This window comes from Capra hircus, chromosome 29, assembly GCF_001704415.2.
Source record: "Capra hircus breed San Clemente chromosome 29, ASM170441v1, whole genome shotgun sequence".
NCBI classification, from domain to species: domain Eukaryota; kingdom Metazoa; phylum Chordata; class Mammalia; order Artiodactyla; family Bovidae; genus Capra; species Capra hircus.
The window spans coordinates 31147113-31166327 of record NC_030836.1 but is presented as its reverse complement, the minus strand read 5'-3'; the positions used below and the strand labels follow the sequence as shown (position 1 = coordinate 31166327).

The 19215-nt window shown below is 47.0% G+C and overlaps 1 protein-coding gene across 3 annotated transcripts in view; it reads left to right on the top strand.

The window, feature by feature from the left end:
• Positions 1–19215, top strand: part of ETS1 (ETS proto-oncogene 1, transcription factor) — a 142417-nt gene that overhangs the window by 108147 nt on the left and 15055 nt on the right. For all 3 annotated transcript variants that reach the window (XM_018042658.1, XM_018042659.1, NM_001285769.1), the window contains 3 exon segments: positions 2298–2375; positions 3528–3776; positions 8315–8575. In XM_018042658.1, coding sequence (XP_017898147.1) covers positions 2298–2375; positions 3528–3776; positions 8315–8575 — 588 coding nt within the window.

Sequence of the window (19215 nt, the reverse complement as noted above, 5' to 3'; positions counted from 1 at the left end):
GCGCCTGTTTATAGAGGGAAAGGATACGGCAGGCTCAGAGCAGGTCTGATGCAAGCATTGGCTTATAAACACGGCAGTGGACTCTATCAGACTGTGTCACCCAGATATATGCTGCCAAAGCACCCCAGGGCAGCCAGGTGGTCTGCAGTGTCAGTCGGCTCTGATCGGTTACATCTCATCTATACAGCATTTCCTTGTTTCCGAAGGGCCTGGAAATAAGTTTTCCTTTTTTTAAATTATGAAATTATGGTAACACATTTACAGAAGTTTTGGAAAATATAGAACAAAGGTACATATAGCTCCATTACATAATTATTTTTTAAGTAGATAAATTAAGATTTTTAGTTGGAGTTTCAATATCAAACTCTCAAAAATTAATAGGATGAATAGACAGAAAAGTTTGCACTGTGAACCAGTCCATTTGGATTCTCAAAGCAACCGTGGGACACAGGAAGGGCATGTCCTCTTACAGTGAGTCCTTTCTGTAAAATGAGGACAGGTCAGGTGGTTCTTCAACATCACTTGTTTCCTTACACCTGGGTCTTTTCAGCCAAACTTCCCGTCCTATGTTCTTTGTGTAGTGATATGGACTCATGGCGGGGAGCTTCTGGCTTTGTTGTTATTCAGCCACCAAGTAACGTCCGACTCTTTGTGACCCCATGGACTGCAGCACGCCAGGTTTCCCTGCCCCGCATCACCTCCCAGAGCTTGCCCAAGTTCCTGTCATTGAATCGGTGAAGCCATCCAACCATCTCATCCTCTGTCGTCTCCTTCTCCTTCTGCCTTCAATCTCTCCCAGCATCAGGGTCTTTTCCAGTGAATCGGCTGTTTACGTTCCTGCAGAGGAATCATACCAGTGAATTTAGGAAAATGAGAGAGTAATGGAGTGAGTTTGAGAACATCTCACCCATTTTCAAGGGAGATGGAGGACTGTGCTTCTTCAGATCCTCCAAGAGCTGAGCGAGATGTTTGTATTGAGGCTACAGCTTTTGTTCTGTGATTAAAGTAAGGCAACCCAGTGCTGAAAAAAACATAGCTGTTCTGGGTGGGGTGGCAGGCCAAAGGTACAGGGGATGTTTCAATCTGATAAGCTGCTGAAGCAGAGTTTAATCATTTTATCTCAGCTGGGAACTGTTTTTCTGTGCAGGCATGAACTTGTTTTCCCAGCAGTCTCTGCTCCCAACAAGCTATCAGATACCTGAGGAAAAACCCAAACCAGCCCCCTCTGTCTACATCTGATTCTTACAGTGAAATGTAATCCGACTGTTGCATACAGCAGTCAGGGGCTACCACCAGATTCCAGGGTCATCAGGAGATCTACAGGTTCACTTTGGTTCAGTGGAGAAGTTTCTCTGCTTGGTTACTTTCATCTGCGTCCTACTCTTATTCCTATGGAGCTTGGCACCAGGACAGAACTTTGGTTATGTGGCTCTTCTGTCATATTTCACCAAGTAGAATCACCTTACTAGTGTCTTATCTGGGCCTGAACTTGAAATCTGAGGGCAACGGAAAAAACACCAAACACCAAATATCTGCTGGAAGAAGTGGAGGCTCTGAAATCTACCCGCTTACACTTCCCTGGTGGCTCAGTGGTTGGGACTCCACACTTCTGGTGCAGGGAGCAGGGATTCAGTCCCTGGTTAGGGAACTGAGATCCCCCGTGCGGTACAGCATGGCCAGAAATAAATAAAATAGCAATAATAATAAGAAAATTAAAATCTTCCTGCCTAAAAAGATTGTCCTATGTTTCTGAAAAACTTTGGACCTGATCTGTTTGAATGTTGGCGACTGATTTTGGTAAACTCCCAAGGTGTCGGGAAGATCCACTGGAGAAAGAAATCGCAACCCACTCCAGTATTCTTGCCTGGGAAATCCCATGGACAGAAGAGCTTGACGGGCTCCAGTCCATGGGGTCGCAAAGAGTCGGACACGACTGAGTGACTAAACAACAACAACAATAAGATGTCTTCAAGCCCTGGAGGCTGGCGGCACACGCTTGCATCAGAAAGAGGGTGGATGCCTTCCCAGCCCTTCGAGATTACTCATGGGCGTGCTTTCCAAGATATTAAATCCCCTTTTCCAGCTACTGAAATCATAAACTTAGCCATACTTTGGTGAGCTCATCCGTAGACAAGGCTCCAGTCAGGGGAGGCTCAGACACTAGCTCAGTTAGGGAACATGCAGATTTTCTCTCAGCGGGACTGAGATCACTGTGGTCCTCGCCTCCAGGGTCCTCTTCTGCTGAGCACTGCTTGCATGCTGACCTCTTTGTTCCCTTCCTTCCTGGTCTGTTGCAGAGGATGTGAAGCCATACCAAGTTAATGGAGTCAACCCTCCCTACCCAGAGTCCCGCTATACCTCGGATTACTTCATTAGTAAGTTCCTTTTGGCTCCTCTTCTCTCTTCCTGCTCACTGTGATGGAACTTCCTGCTCACTTAGGAAAGGAACCCTGTCCTAGGCCATCTCAGGCTCCTGCCTGGCAATTCTACAGAAAATAATAGCTTTGGACATGTAGACTCTTGGGGACTTCCCTGGTGGCCCAAAGGTTAAGACTTCATCACCATCCAATGCAGGGGGTGCAGGTTTGATGCCCGGTTGGGAAGCTAAGATGCCATGTGCCTCGTGGCCAGAAAACCAAAACATAAAGCAGAAGAAATATTGTAACAAATTCAATAAAGTCTTGAAGGCCCATATTTTTTTTTAAAAAAACTTAGAAAACATGTAGACACTTGCTTATTTGCTTTGTTATTCCTGCAAAGCACAAGGTTTCAACCTCTTGCATGTTTTATTCACCTGCGTGCTTCTACACTGGGGTCTCGCTGATATCCTCAGCGTGACAGATAGTCACAGAGAGACTGCTGTTTGCTTCCCTCCAGTGGTCCTGTTTGACCCTGGGCCATGTGGTGGCCAACAGAGGTTCAGGTCAGGGATTTTGATCTTGTTCTTTCCTTTTTGCTAGTACATGCAACAGCATTCCCTTTGAAATCTTTCCTTCAGGGCATGCTCTGCAGCTTCGGGTTCTGTCTCTGAGCAGAAAGCCTTGTCCTCCTGGTGCCTGATCCCTCACCAGGTTGCAGGAATGGCCGGAGGAAGAGAATTAGTGTAGGGCTGTGCTTACCTGATGGCTTTGCTTTCAAAGGGTATCTTAAGTAGGTTTGTTTTCGCTTTATCGTGTTACTTTATTATGATCTGTATACTCACAGCAACAGTGAGTTTATTGTGTGCTAGAAAGGTTGGTTGTGTGCTGTCCTTGGATCTTCGTCACAATGCCCTGGGGAAGATTGCCATCATCCCTGTTTTAGAGATGAGAGAATTCAGTCAGAAAAGGGAAGTGCCTGTCAAGGGCCATGGCCCTTAAGTAGAGGAGCAAGCTTGAAAACCCAGGCCCTTTTGACTTCAAGTGTTTGTCTTTTATTCCCTGAGGTAGTCAGCTTGGTTAACATCATGGGGCTGTTGTAAATGGGGAGGGAATAGCCTATTTTCAGTACTCACCTCTCCTCTCTCCAATCGCACACTCCGTTTCCAGGCTATGGTATCGAGCACGCCCAGTGCGTCCCTCCCTCGGAGTTCTCCGAGCCCAGCTTCATCACAGAGTCCTACCAGACTCTCCACCCCATCAGCTCGGAGGAGCTCCTCTCCCTCAAATATGAGAACGACTACCCCTCGGTCATCCTCCGGGACCCTCTGCAGACGGACGCCTTGCAGACTGACTACTTTGCCATCAAACAAGAAGTGGTGACCCCAGACAACATGTGCATGGGGAGGGCCAGTCGTGGTAGGTCACATTTCTGCTCTAGAAGTTTCTAAGAATTGCCTTGCTTGGTGCATTTCCTAGGTTCCATTTTTTTTTCCCTCCTCACTCTTAGCCATGGGCATTCCTGAGTTTTTGCTTTTCCGTCTTAAAATGGCTAGCTGTTAAGAACTTTGTATCATGAAGTCTTAGCCGAGGCTTTCATGATGACCGAGACTGTGGATCCACGGTGGAATTGAAATCCGGCAGGAAGACCAGTCGTGTTTCTTAGTTAGGTACGATATTTCACCAGATAATAATTTTAGGTGCATGCGTGCTTTATTTTCCTTGAGAGGATTTTGCTTAAGGAGGACACAGTCACATAAAAATGATTCTGATAACCCTCCCGGAGAGAATGGATCTCCACGTCGTCCTGGTGTTTGAATATTCCCGAGTCGGACTGCCCCTCCTGGCTTGGTGTCTGATGACCTCTGCTTCTCAGCCTGGGCTTCCCAAGCTCCTGTGACTTCTTTGGTTTGGGAAGATAGAAGATGGTTAACCAACAGCTTATTTGGAACCAGTCATCAGCAGTGTGGTCTAAGTGTGTATTTAGCTAGAGGACCAGGGAAAGAGGTGGCCAGAAGCTTCCAAAACTAGATACTCTCTCACATTGCCGTGACTCTTAGGACAAAGGTAACATATTCACTGACAGTGAACTGCATGGTTCTGAATAGAGCTGACTGACCTTACAAAGCCAAAAAAGGTTAAATACCCTCAACTTTAAAGATCAGGACCTAAACACTCAGAGACACAACCCATCTTGTGACCTGTCCAGACTCTTCGCTCTGATAGAAGGACAGTCCTGTATAAAGACAGACTTGCTCATGGGAGAGGAACTAGCTGATTTTTTTTTTTTTTAAATATTCTGGATGTTACCTTTTATGCAAAATGAAACAGAAATAAGACATGATTTCAGATATTATAGAACTCTTCCTAAAATGAGAGTAAATTAGGTTTCAGAGAAAAGGGAACAGAAGCCCAGAAATGTTAGGTGACACATTATTATTATTATTATTTTTTTGAGTTTAAGTGTCCTGAAATTTTCTAATCCAAGCTTACCCAGGTTCCTGCCAGTCCTATAATCTACTTTCCTGCCAAATATTTGAAATGATGCTACAGATCACTCAACAGGAGAACTAGCTTGACTCTTCTGATGGATAAACTGGAAAGAGTTACAGACAGGAAAGGAGCAGGAGGGAGTCTTTCCAAGTGGCCAGCCTCGCAGTGATGTCTGCTCAGTGCTGACCCCGCTCCCTGTCCTGAGGCCACGGCCTCATGGGCCTCACACTGTCAGCTCCTTCGAGTGTCCAGGCTCCCACTTCCTCCCAGCAGGCCTGCGGAGGGAAAGTCCCAGCAGAATCGGAGCCTGTAATCTGCCTCCTTGGGGCCACGGGGTGTTTGTGTTTCAGACAGAAGGGGATGGGTGGGACCAGCGTTACCTTCCCCTTCTTTATTTTTGGATGCAGGTCTATTTAAATACTTACACTCACATGTGTACCTTTTTTCTCAGGCGGGTCACAGCAACAGAACGCCTGTCTTTCTCACGGGGTTTTCTGTGAGTGTGCAGTGAGGCTGTGCATGCGCGTGCGCGCGCGTGTGTGGTGGGGGGGGCCCAGCGTGCTGTCACTTTGGGCAGGACTGTTGCCGTTTGTTTTCCACTTGCGTCTGGCTTTGCTTTGTGTAGCTGGCCTCTTCCCTCTCCTTCTCTTGGTTCCTGCGACCCCAGAAGAATGATGGTGGGCCACACGGTGAACTGCACAGAGAAACAGGAAGGCTTGCTCTCTGGCCTCGTTCTCCTTTGCTCACACCAAGCATCTCACCACACAAACTTGGGGGCAGACTGTTTTGTTCATGGTTGCTTTTTTACGAGTGAGAAGTGCTGCAAACAGGACGTATTCCAGCGGGGTGATTGACTCTGCCATGGCAGGGTTGGGGTAGACTGAAGGCATCACTGTTAGTTGAAGATGATGAACAATAATCGCAGTGTTCCCGGACTGCATTAGGGTAGACAGTGTGTTTCTATTCCACTTCCTTGGACTCAGAGAGCTGTCTTCTTTGTGCTGGTCTGTTGAGTGGGCTGCCATGGGGCTCCCCCACCTCTTGCTTTGGGTGCCCTGAGGTCTGTGTGGTGGGGTCAGGGAGCTTTGCAAGGACCTCGCCGAGATGTTTCTCAGGAAAGCCAGTTGATGGATGTCTTAGAGGACACGAGCTTCCCCGCCCCTGAACACAGTAGCCTAACTGAGCGACTCATCTAGTTGGAACCAACCCATTTTGGGAGAAAAATACCCGTAAATGAAGGTTCCCAGCTCTAGGATTGTGAAAGAGAGCTGAAATGAAAGCAGCCTCCTGCTATAAACCACAGCTCTCAACAGAGTTGCATTTGGCTTATGTTTGAGAGGCTGCCAGGGGGCGGTTATGGCCTCGTTCAGTGTCCCTGCTTACTGGGGTTCCTTGGAACCTCAGCTGTCCAGCGAGTGGAAATTCCAGTCTCCACGCCCTCCCAGTATAAAAATGACTGACGGAATCATCTCAGGGACTTCTGAGTGTAAATGCAAGGGACTTGGTGGGGTGTCCTCATGAAAATATAAACTCTTTCTTAGGCTTTTGGTATGTTTAAGATGGACAGCTGGAATGGGCAAACACCTTTTTATGGGAGGCCACAAAATTTCCTGTTCTGTTGAAAAGAGGCTGCTGCGTTCTTGGTTGGGGTCTGTTTTCTTGAGACTTTTAATGTGAATTTCTGGAAGGGACAGTCCCTTCTTTTTAAAGTTTTTTTATTTACAACATTTTGGGGGAGTGTAGTGTTTTATAATGTTGTGTGAGTTTCAGGTGTACAGCAAAGAGAATCAGTTTATATATACATATATCCACTCTTATTCTTTTCCCATGTAGGTCGTTACAGAGTATTAACTAGATGATAATAATGATAATAATAAAAAGTTGCAAATGTGACCGTGGACTTGGCAGATGGGGCCGACAGCTCCAAGGCTTTCTGGGGATTGCCGTTCTTTGAATGAGTAGTTGGAAGAAGGAATGAGACGAAGCAGATAACTAACTGTATTTTTGTTCCAAGCAGTGTTGGAAGGGATAAGAGGCTCAGGAAATTTACAAGAGTAGATAATGCAGAAATTACATATTTAACTTCTTTTATCTGGGGTTAAAAATCTTTTTTGGAAGCGATATATCTTCCTTCCTAATTACTGTATATTTAATGTTGGTTTGGACACCAACATTAAATATTTGAATTTCATTGTCTTAACGAATTTCCTCTGTTGTGAAGGGGAGGATACACCAGAAACTCACTAGCGTTACTTTGTATATACCAACTTTCCTCTGGGATTTAGACGTCAGAGTAGGCTGGCCAGCCTTGACTCGCAGGTATTTCTGCCTGCACGTCTGTCACAGCCTCTGGCCTCTTGACTTTGCTGGACTCAATCAGCCATTTAATCTCCCGTGATTTAATTGAGGTTGCCTGGAAAGTATCTGGAAATAAAACATAAGAAATATTCCTGTGAGCCTTTTCAGCAGTTAGCTGCATTTGGTTCTGTCCCCTCCCCCACCCCCCGTTTTCAGCCTCCTTTTAAATGGCATTTTTTGCCAATGGAAATTTCTCTAGGAGCTATTGTGCAATCATAGCAGCTGTTTATAACCTGGTTTGGAAAATTAATGAACTTGCATGATCTTGTGGTCAGTTAAGAATGCCTTAAGCAACTCACAGAGTAAAGGATTTCTGCCATTGCTACGGACCTTAACTCTTTAATCAACTTCTTTGTTTTTTTTTTTAATTGCCTTCGTTTCCCTAATAAAGCACAAATTTCAAGTACAGATAGTGCTCGGTAAAGAATATGGATTTCTATTTAGAAGAATGATAATGTTTTCTTTTTTAACCTCCTGGCAAAAAAAACATCTCATGACTTCTTTTTCTATTTGAGAAGGCATAGAGGCGGTACGATGTACATTTCAAAGAGTGTTTGGAAAAAAGGCTAAAAAATAGTGTTTTAGTTCCAAGGTCAAGGAAGGTCAATCCTCTCCTAGTGTAATGGAATTTTTTTTTCTTATGACCAAAATATTTTGCCAAATGGGGCCTTTTGAAATCATCTCCCTGGCTTGAGTTAGGGTAGAGGGTGAGTTGAGCCTGATGCAGCTCAGATTTCTTCATCCACTCATTGGGTCTAACTCATCGGCCAGAAATGTCGTCATAACAGACGTGTTTCTCAGCCTGTAGGTTTCTGGTTGTGGAATTCTTGTTATTCCAAACACTGCTGTCTCCCCCTGGCAGAGATGAGTAGCAGCACCCGACTCTGAGTATTGGCCCTAGGGGCTCTGGAGCAAGATCGAACCATGCAGGGGGCTCTCAGGCTGGGTCCAGGCAGCCCCTCTTCCCTGGAGCAAATGCACGCACCTCCATCCCCGCTGGCCGCTCCCTCTCTGTATCCCTCCTGCACATCCTCACCGAGAGGGTTTCACAGTGTCTCTTCCCATCCCTCCTCCCCGCCCTCCTCCTCCTCCTCCTCCTCCTCCAGGTAAGCTCGGGGGCCAGGACTCCTTCGAGAGCATAGAGAGCTACGACAGCTGTGACCGCCTCACCCAGTCCTGGAGCAGCCAGTCGTCTTTCAACAGCCTGCAGCGCGTCCCTTCCTACGACAGCTTCGACTCCGAGGACTATCCAGCCGCCTTGCCCAACCACAAGCCCAAGGGCACCTTCAAGGACTATGTGCGTGACCGCGCTGACCTCAATAAGGACAAGCCCGTCATTCCTGCTGCGGCCCTGGCCGGCTACACAGGTAGGACGCCTGGCCTCCTCCCGCCCTCTGGGGTGGGCTCCTTGGACACTTCTGTGCTGTCCCCAGCCCCTAAGGTTACCCCCTTTCTAGGGGACAACTAGACTCTTGAGAGGTTGGGTTAGCCTCTCAGGTCACTCTGCAGATAGCCATTGGGTTTTGGAAGCAAATTGTATCATTCTGTTTCAAGGGATTCTTTCCAAGAGTGGTAGGAAAACTGATATTTTGAATCTGTAACTAGGGGAAGGGAATTCTGTCCATCTGGTACTTCTGGAAATTCTGCCTTCCCGGCCTAGCATCAAGGGGCTGCTTCTTACCTGCTCTTGGAGGGCTCTTTGAACACAGAGCCAGCAGCAGCGATGCGGAAAGCCATCACTGATTGGGTCTACTCCCTGGACTCATCGGCAGTAGAATCCTCATTATCAGGCAGGAGTGGAAGTGGGAAAAGTGCCCTCAGTCACCCTACACTCAGGCTAGATCCTGGCCTCTAGAGGAAACCTTTCTTCTCACTGAGCTTTATTATTGCCTTTTTCCCCCCAGGAGTGAAACTTGTAGTCATGTTGAACAAAAGAAAGATCATAGGGAAAGGAAGGTGTATGTTGAGAGCTTGGGCTTTGATTGAGAATCTGGTCCAAGAATCTGAATTCATTGTCCTTGGGAAGGTTTGAAGAGTGTATCTGAGATCTACGTGAGGAGTAGGAATATATTAATGATCAGATCTTTTCTGTAAGGTTGTGCCTGCTCAATTTCTTCAGTCCAGCACTTTGCAACCCATGGACTGTAGCCCACCTGGCTCCTCTGTCCATGGGATTCTCCAGGCAAGAATACCAGAGTGGGTTGCTATGCCCTCCTTCAGGGGGACTTCCTGACCCAGGAATCAAACCCACGTCTCCTGCAGCTCCTGCATTGCAGGCAGATTCTTTACTGCAGAGCCACCAGGGAAGCCTGTAAGATCATAGTGTTTTCTAAAATTCAGAAATTGTGTTGTGAGTGGAGCTTGTTTTAAGCTTCGAATGCGCAGCGGTGGTCTTGGCCTCTTGCAATTTATCCACCCTGGGCGAGTCATTATGTGAAGACCCTTTGTGTGGATGAAGACAGACACCTCAATCTGCATTTCTAGAGAGGTGTCTATCTGATCTTAAGACTGAGCTCTATCCCTGTTTTCGTGTGAGGGAAAACTCAAGGAAACTCAGCTGACCTTTGAGAACAACTCACATGCTTGGAAAAGTTCCTCCTCCTCCATGGATCAGGGTTGTGTCCCTTACGTTGCATCTCTCCAGCTTGTTGTGTAGTTCAGTGCATGCATAGGTGCTCAGGAGTCATGTTTGGATTTTGAAGTAGTAACCAGAACTATATACAGAGTCGTGGGCCAGAAAGGAGCTTAATAGTCACCTACTTTTTTCTTTCTACAATATTCCCCAAGTCCTTGCTTGAGCATCATGAGTATTGGGAAATCGCTGTTCTGCAAGGGGGTCAGTCCCTTCCCTCTGGGCAGCAGACAGTAGAAAGTTTGTGCCTTTCTATTAATGACATTTGGAATACAGAAAGTATGTAAAGTGTCTTTCAGGATGTATGAGAGTGCTGTGTGTACTCAGTCGTGTCCGACTCTTTGCGACCCCATGGACTTGTAGCCTGCCAAGCGCCTCTGCCCATGGGATTTTCCAGCCAAGAATCCTGGAGTGGGCCATCATTTCCTTCTTCAGGGGATCTTCCCGACCCAGGGATCGAACCTGCATCTTTTGCATCTCCTGCATTGGCAGGAGGGTTCTTTACCCCTGCGACCCCTGGAAAACCCCATATAGTAACACTTAGGTATTTTGAGAACTGGACTCCAGCTGGGTACACCGATGGAGGAGGAGGAAGAGATTGCGTAGTTAGGAGGGGGAGAGGCAGAGGTGGCTATGAAGTGAATTTGGGCTGTGGAGGTGGCAGGCATCTCTGAGTGGCTGTGTTTGCCTCTCTTCTTGTGATGCAAGTGCTGTCATTTGCCCAAGAGTAAAGGCTGCCACCTCTCCTCCCCCTGCCACCCGGACTTTCAGGACCAAATCCTCAATGTAGCTTCTCCTTATTAAAAGTCTTGCCTTATTCCCTCTGACATAATCTCTACCATGACCACTGTCAGCAGGCATGATCATAATTCTTCTCCTTTAACAGTTTTCATCATTTTCTTTTCGTTTGGTGTGCAGTTCTGAAAATTTTGCTAGTTTAAGGTGGTTTTGTGGATAATCACATTAAGTATAGTGACTTTTAAGTTCTAAAGTTTGGGTTATGGCCAGAGAAAGCCTTATGATTTAGGTCAACCTGCAGGGGGTAAGATTCTGGTAAGGAATCGTGGCTACTCTACACAAAGTTTAGAAGTTTCTAGAAATGGTGAAAGCCTGATCTCTACCTCAAATAGAAACTCTTCTGAAAAGGGCACTTTGTATAAGTTATTGGAGTCCCTGATGGGAGAAGCCTGCAGAGCTCATACTCTATGAGTGATTTGAAGAGTCTCAGCTAAGATGATCTTAACAAGAGTCATCTGAGAATTGGAAATGTCTCCAAGTGTCGTAGTTTCAAGGAGAGAAGGAAAAGGATGAAGTGGAATGTTAAGACCTAGGAGTACGAATTTGGACATGAAGACAGCCATCAGGAGAGCCCACACCTCATCCAAAGCCAAACAGATCAGAACATCTAAAGCTCTTTTCAGGACAACTTTTCTTCCAGGAATGTCCTGGAAGTCTGAGTTATGTTTGATGTCATCCCTTATTCGGGCTTCCCAGTGGTGGCTCAGTGGTAAAGAATTCACCTGCCAGTGAGGAGATGTGGGTTCGATCCCTGGATCAGGAAGATCCCCTGGAGAAGGAAATGGGTACCCACTCCAATGTTTTTGCCTGGAGAATCCCATGGACAGAGGGATTCAGTCCATGGGGTTGCAGAGGCGTTGGACACGACTGAGCACGCATAGACTTCTTTGGGTGGATTGTTCTAATGATTGCTTCTTCCTCCATCATTCCTTCCATCCTTTTTTTCCTTGCTCTTGTTTCCTCTCTCTCTCTCTCTCTGTCTCTAAGGGAGTAGAATATTCATTGAATGGGACAGAGGAGAAGATGATTATCAGTTAATGATCTCAAAAACTCCAGTGGTCATTTGAACTAAAATACAATTTTTAAAGTATCTTACCATTCAGCTTTTTCTTCTTTGTAACTGGGGATTTTACTTTTCAAGCCATCTCAAATAGAGGTGCAAACAATAGCCCAGAAAACAGAAGTCCTCCATGCTCCCCGCCCAGCCCTCACACACTGTGTGATTTTAGGCAAATTTACCTTGTACCCTCTTCTACTTTTAGCGAAGTGGAAGTGTCCCTCCCTCTCTTGGTAGGAGATCTGTGAGCATGTAATTGAACTAACTCAGTTAATGAGACAAATGAGTGCCAGACAAGTTGCTAGACGCAGGAGAGAAAGCTCAATCGTAACAAATCAATTATTTCAGCAGATGTTTCTGAGCACATGTTGAGTACAGATAAGTGCTCGTAGGCCTGGAAGGTTCACTATCTTGACGAATTCAAGATATTGTCATTGTCCTTAGACTTGAACTGGATTTTCTTACTGCTGTGGTTTGATGAAAGTCAGGATTTATTTGGCATGTGGTGTTAGTCCCTCAGTCATGTCCGACTCCCTGCCACCCCATAGTTGGTGTATGGGGAGTGGTCCAAATTTGGGTGGCTTTCTTCCCCAACCCCCAGGCCCTCCCACCTCCGCCCCGCCCCCCCCACCCCGGCCCATGTTCACTGTCTGGTAAATATCTCTTGTCCACAGTGAAAACTATATCTTGCCCCTCATTATGACCCCTCATCATCTCAGATACATCCTGGGGAACGGGCCAGCGAGCGGAACATGCTTCCCTAGGCCCTTCCACCACCTGGGAAGTGTGCAGTGACTGGAGTTCTTATAAATGAGTCTCTGAGTCTATGCAGACATGCCAAGATGACCTGAAGTTCAATAGCCCAGAAAACAGAAAAGTACTTTGGAAAGTGGAAATCATTGTATAAGTGTTGGCAAAACTCTTCATTGCTCATAAACATCACACCTATTTTCCATCTCAAGTTATATGCTCTTTTTTAAAAAAAAAAATCTGTTTCCTTTATATTTGCTTACCTCCAGGGTATGTGTGGCCACACAGTAGGAGCACATGTATACCTTTTATGTCACCTGAACTAAAGGATGTCTGTATAGATTCCCTGAACTGGGACGTGAATCCATTTTCCTGTCTCTGGGAGCCCAGTTCTCTGTCCATTACACCCTCAAAGGAATACATTTTACTTCTGATGCTGTCTTAATTACTGCACTGTAAGTGTGGAAATCAGTTAGAAACTGAATTTTCACATTCTGTTGCACAGTTGCATTCTTCCTCCCAAGATAAGAAAATTGCATCAACCTTCATTGGGCTCCCATGGCAACTTGTTAAATTAGGTCAAGATGTGGGGGCAGATAACATGGCTTGAAAGCCTGCCTGTTAGCTGAGTTGAGAATACATCAAATGCAACACTGGCTTCCGCCAGAATGCACCTTCTTACCTTGCTGGGACTGCTTATGATTATCAAACTGATACAATCAGAAAGCTCCATTTTCTTTTGTTTGAAGATACCTTATGAACCCCATCTGATTACAAAACCATCTGAGAGAAGTGGCCCAGTGTTTTCTGTGTATTTGATGGACCTAAACAAAATGCTCTCTAGATCCTTGACAAACATAGGCATCCCTGGTTTTTTTTTTTCCCCCATTTCAGTAGGTGTAGAGTAATATGCTCTATTTTCAGAGTGCTGATCCTTTCCCTTCTCTGTCCCTTCAGGCTCCTTTTATCAATGACAAAACTGAGACACAAAAAAATGACTTATTCCAAGCCTTCTGCAGGAAGGTGGCTCTTGAACTGAACCTTAAGTGCTGGATGTCTCACCTGAGTATGAAATCTTTCTCTCTTAAAGAATGAGAACACTCATTGGTTATCTCAGTTACTCCCATTAGAGTACATTCAGGGCCTTGTGCCTTGCTTGTCACTCATTAACACTATGCAGGGGGATGGGGCGTGACATGCTGGAGGGGGTGGAGCTATGGTCTCTAAACAGCCTTCATATAGCTTCACTCCAGATTGCCAGACTTTAGTTGATACAGATAAGGAATTCTTTCCTGTCACTCCTGCAGTTGGTGTGGAGCAGTCCTGCTGGTAATAGTTGTGTTGTCAGTGTGTAGGTGTGGCCCCAGCTTTGTGTTGCAATTGTTGTATGAAGTGCTCAGGGTCTCCTCTTTATCATGGAGCCTGGGAAAAGGCTAAGCTCCAAGCGATTCATTACCTGTAATGAAATTATGATTTACTATGCTGTGTAGACTTACGAATAGCTGATCCTTCAGCCTCTGAAAGACTACATTTGAGATCATCAGGAATTCAACTTGCAAGTATTTTTGAGTGAGACATTGCACAAAGGGGTACCAGCCTTGTAGAAACGGAAGCCCTAGACAATCCCCCATTGCTTTTCAGTTGAGTCGGTTCAGTTGTTCAGCCATGTCCGACTCTTTGCGACCCCATGAATCGCAGCACGCCAGGCCTCCCTGTCTATCACCAACTCCTGGAGTTTACCCAAACTCATATCCATCGAGTCGGTGATGCCATCCAGCCATCTCATCCTCTGTCGTCCCCTTCTCCTCCTGCCCCCAATCCCTCCCAGCATCAGGGTCTTTTCCAGTGAGTCAACTCTTTGCATGAGGTGGCCAAAGTGTTGGAGTTTCAGCTTTAGCATCAGCCCTTCCAGTGAACACCCAGGACTGATCTCCTTTAAAATGGACTAGTTGGATCTCCTTGCAGTCCAAGGGACTCTCAAGAGTCTTCTCCAACGCCGCAGTTCAAAAGCATCAATCCTTCGGTGCTCAGCTTTCTTCACAGTCCAACTCTCACATCCATACGTGACCACTGGAAAAACCATAGCCTTGACTAGACGGACCTTTGTTGGCAAAGTAATGTCTCTGCCTTTTAATATGCTATCTAGGTTTGTCATAACTTTCCTTCCAAGGAGTAAGCGTCTTTTAATTTCATGGCTGCAGTCACCATCTGCGGTGATTTTGGAGCCCCCAGAAATAAAGTCTGACACTGTTTCCACTATTTGCCCATCTATTTCCCATGAAGTGATGGGACCAGATGCCATGATCCTCGTTTTCTGAATGTTGAGCTTTAAGCCAACTTTTTCACTTTCATCAAGAGTCTTTTTAGTTCCTCTTCACTTTCTGCCATAAGGATGGTGTCATCTGCATATCTGAGGTTATTGATATTTCTCCCAGCAATCTTGATTCCAGCTTGTGCTTCCTCCAGCCCAGCGTTTCTCATGATGTACTCTGCATATAAGTTAAACAAGCAAGGTGACAATATACAGCCTTAATGTACTCCTTTTCCTATTTGGAACCAGTGTGTTGTTCCATGTCCAGTTCTAACTGTTGCTTCCTGACCTGCATATAGGTTTCTCAAGAGGCAGGTCAGGTGGTCTGGTATTCCCATCTCTTTCAGAATTTTCCACAGTTTATTGTGATCCACACAGTCAAAGGCTTTGGCATAGTCAGTAAAGCAGAAATAGATGCTTTAGCATCCATTGGTTTTTGCCCGAGATAAACTTTCTTCTCATTTTGTGGATAAATTGGAGCCCGTCTACCCTCACACAGTAACAAAGTCCAAGGGCCACACCCAAAACCTGGGCGTTTGACTGGTCATTGAGTTGTAGGGTTCAGAAACATAAAGGTACTGCTAAGACATGTTTTTGAAAATAAACAACGTCCCTGCAAAAGGAAGGGCTTCCAAGCCCTTCATTTCAGAATGAAACGTGAGCTTGGGCGGCATCACCTGAAATCATGGTTTTCTGAAGGAAAGCTGGATTGCAAAATCATCTAAGTGTTCTCAGGTACGACCCCCAGGGGAAGCTTCTCATGTGAGCCTCAGTCACTGATGAGGAAAGGAGAGGGGGTCCCCAGAGCAGGAGAAGACTGTGGTGTGAATTGGTGCAGGAGATTCTAATTCTAGCCTACACGCCCATGGAGATGTTATTAGGAACAACTTGGAGTTTTATAGTTGAGGGTGGAGGGAATATTCCCTAAGCCAGGTTCTGGAATACAGTCTCTCCATGTCAGTACTGTGGCTGTAAGGTTGTGAGTTGACTACAGTCTTTCCTGACATAAGCGTACAACCCTAGTGCTCTTTTCGTGCAGTCCTGCCATTTACAAGAGTCCTGAGGTTTTCAGCCCAGGCAAAGCTGGACTTGGCCTCAGGCTTACAGGGAGCATCACTGTCTCAGGGTAGAGCGTCCGTGGGTAGCGCCTGGATGGCTGGGAGGAGAAAAGTTTGGCAGTGAGAGAGGCAGAAACAGCATCTGCCCTTTCCTCCTCAGAGGCCCCTGTGCGTGACGGGTTGTAGGAAACCAGACAAACCCCCTCAGCCTACATGGAGCCTAGCTACCAGCCAGCATCTCAGAAGCCGGGGAATTCTCATTCTCTGCGCTGTGTTTGGCGGTGGGTCCTCAGGGCGCGCATGGAATGTGAGTGGGATCTCAGTGGAACAGTGAGTTGACACGCTCCTCAGTTACGAGACTGCTGGGGAAGTACGTTGGAGCTCAGGGGGCGGGGGTCCCCGGCAGCTCCGAGCTGGAGGGATCAGAAGCCCCTTAGTATTGTTGCCTGCATGGAGGTTCCACTGCCTCTGCCTCCTGACTGGTTTGCATGGGAACAGTTGGTCTTAGACATCTGCCACCCGTGGAAAAAATCACATAGTGGGAGGACTCGGCCTCGTTGTTCGTTTTTTCCCTTCTAAACGGCTTTGAAGGTGTGGACAGGGAGGTTCCCTGTTTTTGTCAGTCGCCTTTGAAGACCGCAGCTGGTTGAGCCACCCTGGGGACTGGACGCAGCTCCAGTAGCTCCAGGAAGCTGCCTTTAGGGCAGAGAGACCCCTTTATGCTGTTCAAAACAGATAGCAGATCCTGGTGTTTAAACCACCTGAAGCCTGCGGGTGCCTGGATTTGGAGTCAGGAAACTCACAAGGGGCCCATCTTTTTAGGGGACACAGCACCCCCCTTCCCCTGCCAACCACCTGCTTTCGAGGCGTCTCTGGTTCTTCCATTTTCTGGGTGGCTGTTTCTTTAACAAACTCTTAACTCCATGTGGTGGAACTGGGTGGTGACCCTGCTGGAATGCCACTCTGTCTCCTCTTGGAAGCACCACCTTTGTGTCTTTGAAGCCGATGTTTCCCCTGAGCAGAATCCAGCCCGTGTGTTGCTGAGGCAACCACGCAGGTCCTGTTGGTCGCGAGCAGCTGGCCTGGAAAATCCCATGGCCTCAGCTGCCAAGGGCTCTTCCAGTCGGTCCCTTGATTGCGCCCCTTGACATCTCCTGGTTTCCCAGTTGCCTTCCCAGCTTGGGTGCTGTCAGACCAGTGAGTGGGTCCTCAGCATGGAGACTCATTCCATTCAGCAGATGCATGGAGACTCCTTCCACTGAATAGACGCTACAGTCCACCCTTGAACACACGTGGTGAGGGGCACCGACCCCTGTGCAGTCAGAAATCTGAGTATAATCCCCAAACTTAGCTACTAGCCTACTGTTGACCTGCTAGCATAAACAGTCCACTTACACATATTCTGTGTTTTATGTACATCTATATGTATTTTATGCATTCCTGACCTCCCTTTTTTTCTCTTAATGTTTTCGTATTTCTAGGCTACGCAGTTTGTCTGATTTTTTTTTCTTTTTTCAAATTGCTGCAAATCTATAAAAAGGATTTTTTAATATGTTTATATTAAAAAGAAATCCATGTATAAGTAGATCTGTGAAGCTCAAACCTGTGTTGTTCAAGGGCCTCTGTGTATCTCTCCCTGTCCTCTTCCCCCTAAAGCGACTTTCTTGGGATGCTTACAGATGATAATCACCCCACCTGCTATTCTTATGCCTTCAGGTTTAGGTTCAGCTTAAACACATGAGAGGTGAGAGGCTGTTTGACCTTGGGCTACGTGGCAGAGGCTTCATTGTGTCAGAGTTGAGAGTGGGGGCTCTGGAGCCAGGCAGCCAAAGTGTGTCCTGGTTTTGCCACTGACCAGAGCTGCATGGCTGTGGGCAAGCTGACCTCACTGTGCCTTGGTATTCTTATCTGCAAAATGGTCACAATAGCAGTTTCTGTCTCCTCGGATTGTGGTAGGAATTGCATGAATAGCTTATGGAAGGCACTCAGCACAGTGCTAGGTCCATAGGAAACCCTCTTTAGGTGCTAACTGTTACCTCTGTTTCATATTATTCTCCAGATCTTTTGTTTTTCCAGTACAGTTCTACATTCCTTCTGGTCAGAGGGTGATGGGTTTAACTTAGAGAATTCCAGTCATTCCTGGCAGTGCCTTGGGGAGCACAGCTGATACTTAATTTCAGTTTAGGTCACTTCATAAAGTCTCCCTGGTGGCTCAGCTGTGTGAAATACCTGCCAGCCAATACAGGAGACGTGGGTTCGATCCCTGGGTTGGGAAGATATCCTGGAGGAGAAAATGGCAACCCACTCCATTATTCTTGTCTGGAGAATTCCATGGACAGAGGAACCTGGCGGGCTACAGTCCATGGGGTCGCAAAGAGGCAGACGCAACCCAGCATGCGCGCACCACTACCACCTAGGTCACTTCAGCTTTTCAGCTCAACCCACATGTGTGCTGAGCTCTCACTGTGTGCCAGATTCTTTCATATGCGTTCATATTTTTGAAAACTGTCACCAACAACCACATGAAGAAAAATCTGTTATCCTCACTTTATGAAGGAGGGAATTAAGGTTCCCAGGGAGGGAAGAGGTCTAGCTCGGAGTCACACAGCAGACAACAAAGAAGAGGCCTTTCACAGTTTTGCACAACGTCAGACAATTGGGAGGAAAATAGCCAACATTAGTAGCATGTTGGTTTGGGTCTGCTGAGCAGCAGATGTCGAGACATGATTGGACTTGTAAGAAATGTCCCAGGGCGGCGGGGGGACGTCTGAAGTACAGGGTGGCAGAGAGCGAGAGAAGGTGGAGGGCTTTCAAAGAGAAGGCGGGGACCTTTCAGGCCCGATGGCAGACAGGAAGGAAAGAGACTTGTGAGAAGAAACTCCAAGGGCACAGCAGCTCCAAGGAAGGGGGTGTCCAGGCTCCTGGGAATTTCAGTCAAAGTTGCCCAGTGGGGGAGCTCCCCGCCTGGCAGGAGTGGCCCCGTGTGACCTCCATGCCCAGTCCCTGGCCGCAGCAGCCCCAGGAAACATGTTCTTGGTGGGGACCTGTGGATGGAATCACAGATGCTCCCTGTGGCCAGAGGGTGGAGCCTCATGTGGCCGTGGCCCCGGCAGCCCTGACTGATCAGTGTGGTGTCCGGCGGGTCATACAGCAGGGCGCTGGACCACGATCCCAACGCTCCTGGTGGCCCGGGACTGGCTTCTGGATTCAGTGCCTGCTGTTGACATTGACTTACCCAACTGCATTTGTTTGCTCTGTGACTCACCTCTCCTTGAGCGATAATGAGAGTGAAAGTTGTCCTAAGGTGGGTGAATGTGAAAGTTTGCACTCGGTGTGGAGGCTGGGACCTGCTTTGCCAGAGAGGTGCTCTCAAGGCTGGGCTCTGAGGGGGTGTTGACCTT